Raw genomic sequence first — 7,846 nt, 5'->3', positions numbered from 1 at the left:
CCAGGCATGATTCTAGCACGATGAAAATTCAAAGTTATGACTGTATTTGATCTGTAATTGTTGCAGTAGAACACCATATTACTGGCAATCAGTCAATAATAGGAAACGTGAAATACCAAAAACAACGAAAATCAGGAGAGAGTAAAATAGTGCTTAAGAGTTGTTGTTGTTCTTTTGATATTTGTATGATTTTAGTAAATTAAAATGCTTCCATTGCAATTTATATTGGCAGAAGACGCAGGCAGAGTGACTCCAGACATAAAAAGGTTGCACCCCTTAAAAATGTATTTGGTTTACAAATACATTTGAGCAACGAAGAGGTATTATTTAACTCTCGTGGAATTGTATCTGGGATGCTCGTGTTCACTACTGTACTGTCAAGGGCACCACAAACAACCTAAAAGGTCAATTATACATTGGTTTAACATGTCTCGTGGAATATGGCACCTCTTAGAAGAACACTACCTCAGAGTATCACGTTGAAATGTCAGATGAAATTTGAGAATGAAGGAGTTTTCCGGACTGAACATTGACCAACACTTACCTGCAGACCCACCATGTTTACAGTGAAATTCCTGTCATCCTCGTTGAATGCAGATCAGCAAAATCAAGAATAAGATTCAACATCCTATTTTCAACATAATAGCTATTGTTATCCCGGATTAAAAAATGCACATGAATTGGATTAAATTGCAGCTGTGACTCTCTTTTTGTCAAAATCAGGCAATCTGCAGACCTGCCGTAATGTAGCCGGTGCATTGGCCCTTACCTCTATTTTGGATATTGGTCGCGAAAGCCTACGTGTTCAACTAACTTGTATTTTCCCCTGACTATAGATCAACATTATCTTAATCAAAAACCTACAGAAAATAGACAAAGTATGGCCCACTGTACGACTCCTCTTGTCTGCGATTTTGCGGATTGTTTAATCCACGGATAAAAAGTCACACGCCTAACAGGGTCATGGATGAGAGGAGCTGTACTGTTTTTTCCATGGTTACCATTGAAGGACTTTTCAGGCACAAGTTAACCTGCCATCTGAAATCGGGTTGCATTGAGGTACGATTTAAGTCCGCGTATCTCCCTGTTTGGAGTAATGCAGAAGTGTGTTTCTTTTGTGATGTGTTCTGAGCCTGTGGGGTAAATTTGAATTCACATTTTGGAAGCAAAATTTGTAATCGGGCAATTACTGATAACGTACCCGCATAGTGGCACTCATATTGCTGACCCTTAAAAAAACCTGCCATACTTAGTCAACCTGTTTTGTAATTTTAACAAAAAACCTCATCATGAAACAGGGACTCTGGTATGACTGCAGGCAAGGAGTAAGATCAAATATTACAGGTAGGAACAACAGGTTCCACACTGCCCACCAAGGATTATTTGTCTGTCGTGCATATGGGGAGGGGAGGGGGGGTGGGAGGGGTGGGGCTGGGTGGTGAGGGGCTGGGTGGGGAGGGAGGGGAGGGTGGGGAGGGGCTGGGTGGGGAGGGTTGGGTGGGGAGGGAAGGGAGGGTGGGGAGGGGCTGGGTGGGGAGGAGCTGGGTGGGGAGGTTGGGGAGGGTGGGAGGGTGGGGAGGGGCTGTGTGGGGAGGGGGCGGCTGGGTGGGGGGTGGGAGAGATGGGGCTGGGTGGGGAGGGGCTGGTCACCCCGTGGTGCCCTTATAAAACTCAACGTTTAACCTACACACTACACTATACACGATACACTACACTTATACAGGTAGGAACAGCAGGTTCCACACTGCCCACCAGGGATTATTTGTCTGTCTGTCGTGCACGAATGCGCTGTCCAACCAAGTTCCTACCTGCCCACTCCGAAGGAACGTGTTTACGGTCAAGTGCCTGTGCACAGTGCGATCGTTGCACAAAAGTTACGAAATGCTTGAAATTTGTATTTACTAAAGCTATACACTTTAGCATAGTAATGAGTACAATTTGTAATGCTAGATTTGCTCATTTTTTACATTGTCTCCATCACACATTATGATTATACCATGCCAAGAGATAATTGTGATTTATCAACCACCAACTTTCTTTTATCAGTTTTTATGCTCCCATTATGACCCCTTCAATTGTACAGCTATCAGAAGAATTTATGCAGATATCTCTATAGCAAAACCAAATCATATACCCTTTACAAACTCGTATTTGTACTAGAAAATATAAGTTTTTGGAGGAAAATGGGGCATTTCAGATGTCACACTTCAATAAGTAACCTTTGCCATTTGAACTATGAAAAGTGAGTAAAAGCCCTGCCTGGATGAAAATAATATGGACGTGTTTAATGTTTAAACAAAAATGAAATACTCGACCACAAATGTGGATTTATGCAACACATTTCTGCGGAGGGAGCTGGTAGGAACGTTGGGTTGCTCGGTCAATGGCCAGGGTCAACGGCGGCGTGGTGTATTCCGCAAATATGCCCGACTGTGAGGGCGGGCACAAGCCGGCGTGAGTAGGTTAAACGTTGAGTTTTATAAGGGCACCACGGGGTGACCAGCCCCTCCCCACCCAGCCCCACCCAGCCCCTCCCCTCCCCACCCAGCCCCTCCCTCCCCACCCAGCCCCTCCCCACTCTCCCCTCTACACCCAGCACCACCCCTCCCATTTTTGGATGCACGACGGACGGACGGACACAATAATCCCCTGTGGACTGGTGTAACCAGGAGGTTCCTACCAGTATAATATGGACGTGTTTAATGTTTAAACAAAAATGAAATACTGGACCTCAAATGTGGATTTATGCATAATTCTTCCATCTATAGTACACGCTGCCAAATGGATCAGAAACATCTGATCAAGACAATGGATCAAAGGCTGATAATGAAGCAAAGAAGTGTGAAAAGTTACGTTGTGGAAATCACACTGAGACACAAAAAGTGAAACACAGGCATCAGAGAAATGTCAATGAGAGTCCTCAACGACTGTTAACGAAAATAAGTTGCTTGGGCAGGGAACAATAAGGAATAATCCAGGTAGGAACAACAGTTCCACACTGCCCACCAGGGATTATGTCTGTCGTGCATAGCCCCTCCCAAACATGTACGCTCCCGGATTGAAGTGCGTCACGTGACCGCGAGCTTTCTGTCGTGCACGAATGCGCTGTCCAACCAAGTTCCTACCTGCCCACTTCGAAGGAACGTTTTGCCGGAAGGGAAAATTAGAGATAGAATTGAAAGTAGAGATATCCAAGAGGATGAACACTATGAAGATTAAGTGATGGGAACTGCCGGTGTGCAGTAGCAAGATGGAATGTGGCATTGCAGGACTGCTAAGGATTGCATTGGCATGGGGAGGCCTTTATCCAGCATTGAATAGATCATAGCTGATGATGAAAGCATGTTTGCAACTTTAATGCTTTCCAATTTGCATTCACATGCATCTCTTATGAATGTACACCCTTGACAGTGTTGCTTTAACTTGAAGTTGCTTAAACTCGACCATAATGGGGTTTTTTTATCTAATATTTGAAGCTCACTTCGAGGTGTTTAATTACCTTGTGAGTTGAGCCCATTGGCAAGGCAGCATGCTGCATTCCTGGAAGGCAGAAGACTTAAGCTTCTTGGGAGTTTAACAAAAAAGTAGTTCTCAAATCCCAGTTCAGTGTCTTTTCATTTCCCAATCAACAGATGCTCGCAAAATATAATAAAACATGCAATGTAATCGAGTATATAATGCAAACCAGTTTGACAACCCCCTGGTGCAGCAGAAATACATCCACTAAAGAGCAAGTTGTAAATTATATAGCACATTGTTGAATACAAATAATTTGATTATCTCTATTTACCATGTAAATGATGAGACTTGGTACTTATAGGGTGATTGAAAGTCGAAGCACCTTACATCACATCTCAATCATTCTAATGCCGACCTTTTATTTTAATAGAGCATCTGTCCAGGTGCGGGCCAAGGTAAACACAGCACTAGCTTGCACGCTGACATTAGTCTGCCAGGAGGGGGCGATGTTGCGCTTGGTGTTCCAAATTAAGGAAATGGCAAACAAGTCTACATTTTTATAATTAAGCCACGATACCTGCATAAACGGCACGTGATTTTTACCATCCAACCCCAAAGCAGGGGATAATTATTTTTTGTTAACATGTCCAGAACACATTCCTGCGGAGGGAGCTGGTAGGAACGTTGGGTTGCTCGGTCAATGGCCAGGGTCAACGGCGGCGTGGTGTATTCCGCAAATATGCCCGACTGTGAGGGCGGGCACAAGCCGGCGTGAGTAGGTTATACGTTGAGTTTTATAAGGGCACCACGGGGTGACCAGCCCCTCCCCATCCAGCCCCACCCCTCCCACCCAGCCCCTCCCAGCCCCTCCCTCCCCACCCAGCCCCTCCCCACCTAGCCCCTCCCTGCACGACGGACATCAATCATCCCCTGTGGGCTGGTGTAACCAGGAGGTTCCTACCAGTATTAAGGTAAAGGTGCAGCCATGCCGTTGTTTGCTCAAGGCACGACTGGCAGAAGGATCTCCACTAGAGAGAGGCTCAGTTCCATTCTCGAGTTTTGTGGCCTCTTAAACACAAAAACCTCTTGATAAGCAGCACATTTCTACGTACGGAGGTGTTGTAAAAGTAAGAGGTAAAACGCTCGTATCTAACAATTCAGATTTTAGAGTATTTAAAAAGTTAACTCCACGACGGTCTACGAATGCGTGCTTGATATGGTAGAGGATGCAAAGATTCCCAACCTAATATCCAACATTATAATTATTAAGACAGCCCAATGGATCCAGTATAGTGCAAATTCATTTTCATTGGCGTGTTTGCTGAACTCGGGTTTCCTCTTACGGATAAAACCCCGCCCACCAAATCATCAATCTCCTAGCAGTTGAAACAATGGGCACGTTTCTTAAATCCCAACCCGTCCAGCAGTATAAGTAACACCAGTGAGTCGATCATCCTAAAACGTTTGGCCAGCTTAGAAAAATAGGCCAAATACCCTCTTAGAGGACCCAGTAGCAGCAAGACATTGCATGGCTGCTCCTTTGACCTTTTAAAATGTGACAATTGCCAAATGAAGTGTCGAACCAACAACCGGAAACAGCAGGTCGTTGTCTGCCCATTTGGGCGACTCAATGTCAGATTAAAGCACCCTTTGACCCGGATTTCATACGAGGGAGACCAAAACAAGGTTTAGAAATTTACCCAGGAAGCCAGGTCTTTTGACTACCACCTATGTTTACCCTCTTACAAATGTGTATACGCTAAATGCGAAACAAGTCTCGACTCAATTGCTGCTTTTAATTGCGGCAACTCGCGTTATCTTGGCAACGAATACACACACACACGTCAGTCAAAATGCACCCACTTTATTAAGTTAAAAAGCCAATTGCAAGTTTGCTGGTTTTGTATCTTGAGAACAGTTGGGTAAACATCGTCCTGCATACGTGTACAGATAAAATGTTACATTGGACAAATTGCCAACGAAATTACCCATCGCATTAAAATCTAATTTAGCGGCATTAAATGCAGAAATCGCACAAGATTTAAAAGTTTCATCCACATTCTAAACACGATGCGAGCAAGACTCGTTCGCCTAGATTACAAAAATATTTGTTTAAAGCAAAATATGAAATATCTGTAAATTCATTTACTGTACAGAATACACAGCCATAATTAAGAGTCACAAACGCCCAACAATTGTACTATTTACAACAATTTAGAATCGAGACCAACTTTTATTTGTCATTTAAAAAAACTATTTCAGGTCCTGAACAGTTTTAACTCGGTGATGGTGGTGGCATTTAAAATTGGCCCAATTATATTACCACATAAAAAAGGTACACTTTCAGAAAAACGACACCATAAACTACAACAAACACAATGAGCAATTAATTCTAAAACCGCCGCAGAACAAGGACGAACGACATCTTTACTCGAATACAAACGACTTAGGAGACAAATTCCGCACGCGAGACGTATCGAGTTGGCTTTTAACGCGCACAAATTCCAATTCAGAAACCAAATGTGCGTTTTACTCCAATAAAGACGACGATTACATTTGGCCGAGTCCAGGCCCCGTGTTTATTTTTCAGCAGCCCTTTGGCCAAACGAGCTTCTTTACAATCCAATAAGAGAGGCTGAGCCAAGGATTATAGCGGCTAGGCGCGCTGTCAAATGCCATCAGAATGCCAGCAGTAGTATAGGCTGGGGGGGGGGGCGAATCGACCAAATGAAATCCCAACAAAGGTGGACGATGGCATTCCCCCATCGGCCCCAACTCTCTCAACACGTGCGGGGGGAGGCAGTTCTCACATGGGAGGCGTTCTCACTCCATCACATTCGCCTCTGGAGACGATTGCTGCTGCTGCTGCAAAAGTTCGTTCTGGTGAGCCAGACGGCCGTTCTCCCTCTGCAGCCGCTCCACCTCCGCCTGCAGGTCCACCACCAGCTGCTGCTTTCCCGACACATCTCCTCCTCCACCACCGGCGTGCATGTCGTGGGATTTCGCCAATGAGCCACCTTCTCCGTGGCAAGGGGCCTCTACACCACCACCGCAAGGAGAGCCTTCTGTGCTCTGGTGGTGGTGCTGCTGCGTGACAATTTCTGCGGCTGGAGGGGAACGCAATGATGATGGTGCAGCAGCAACAGCAGCAAGTGGTGCTTGAGGTCGGCTCGCTGGCTTCGTCTCCAACGCCACGGCAGGCCCCCTCCAGCAGCCTCGCTCGCCCAGGCACTCCCGCAGGCGCAGGTTCTCCTCCTCCAGGCGAGAGAGGCACTTCTCCAGCTCCAGGTACTCGCGCACCAGCTCGCCCTTGCTCATGGCGTTCAGGCTCTCCACGTGGTAGCGCTCGTACGTCTCGGAGAAGTCGCGCTGCAGGAACCCGTCACGACCGCCTTGCAGCCGCGACGGCAACTCGTCGTCTCCACCTTCCCCGCCGCCGTCCTCGCCCTCTTCCGAGTCTTCATCGCCGTCGTTGTCGCCGTCGCTGCCCGCGGGCTCCAGGTCGGGCTCTTCGCGATCGTGCTCGTCCATGAGGAACTGCGTGGTGTTGTACGGGGCCACAGCCAGCCCCTTGGCCGCCATCTCGGCGCGCATTCGTGCGGCGCGTTCGCTCTCACGCTCCTCCATCGCTTTCTTCTCGTCCCACGAGAGCGACAGGTAGGGCCGCCAACGCCGCTGCTTCTTCTTCGAGGGACGCCGTCGGTGGCGCCTCCTGCTGGCCGTCGGCTGCTGCTGCTGTTGTTGAGTTTGAACATGGGAGCGGGGGGGTGCAGCAGCAGCAGCATCTCCAACGCAGAGGCGCTCGTCCTTCGCCGCCCGCCCGGGAGAGGCCGCTGCTGCTCGGCCAGATCCGCAGCGACGCGCGCTCCCCTCCTCCTCGGGGCCGTCGCAGTCGATGGTGCCCGGGGCCACTCCGGAGACCACAGCCGCCATGCTCGGTGTGGTGTTGTTGTGTCGAGTACGTGTACTCGTATAATAGCGACAAACTTTCGAGTAAATAAACAATAACCCTAAGCGGGGAAAGCTATTGTTAAAGTACGAAGTTTGCGTGCCAAACTAACTAAATGGTCGGACACTGCGCGCCCTCTCACCAATGTATCGTGAAAGTTGTGCCGCGCTTTATATAGAGAGAAAGTAGCGCCTCGGGATCCCTCCGCATCCCCGGTCGCTTTGCCGTCGACGGCGCTGGGGTTCTCTGCGCGCGCGAAAGCAAGTTCCGTTCTGCGGAGCGCGTCCGATTGGCTGTTGCATTTTTCTATCACGTGGTGAGCCGCGTGGCCAATGGGGACACGGCAGCCGAGGCCAAAGGACCAATGAAACGCGCGGCTTTACACACGGGATCGTCAGACGCCGCCGAGTCGCGGTCGCGTCCAGTTGCACGGAGGGT

At 48.0% G+C, this 7,846-nt stretch overlaps 1 protein-coding gene across 1 annotated transcript; it reads right to left on the bottom strand.

Moving 5' to 3' along the window:
- Positions 1–5,315: 5,315 nt before the first annotated feature.
- LOC144934203 (uncharacterized) lies at positions 5,316–7,573 on the bottom strand. Its single transcript, XM_078859789.1, has one exon. It carries the CDS (start codon positions 7,390–7,392, stop codon positions 6,283–6,285), a length of 1,110 nt encoding a protein of 369 aa, XP_078715915.1. The 5' UTR covers positions 7,393–7,573; the 3' UTR covers positions 5,316–6,282.
- Between the last annotated feature and the right edge of the window lie 273 nt (positions 7,574–7,846).

The sequence above is a fragment of the Lampetra fluviatilis genome, chromosome 1, assembly GCF_964198595.1.
Source record: "Lampetra fluviatilis chromosome 1, kcLamFluv1.1, whole genome shotgun sequence".
In the NCBI taxonomy this organism is placed as follows: domain Eukaryota; kingdom Metazoa; phylum Chordata; class Hyperoartia; order Petromyzontiformes; family Petromyzontidae; genus Lampetra; species Lampetra fluviatilis.
The sequence above is the reverse complement of the archived record's forward strand: the minus strand, read 5'-3'. Positions and strand labels throughout refer to the sequence as shown.

What these genes read in the sequence shown, in the direction of transcription:
- LOC144934203 (XM_078859789.1), bottom strand. Translation starts at nt 7,392, where the DNA reads ATGGCGGCTGTGGTCTCCGGAGTGGCCCCGGGCACCATCGACTGCGAC.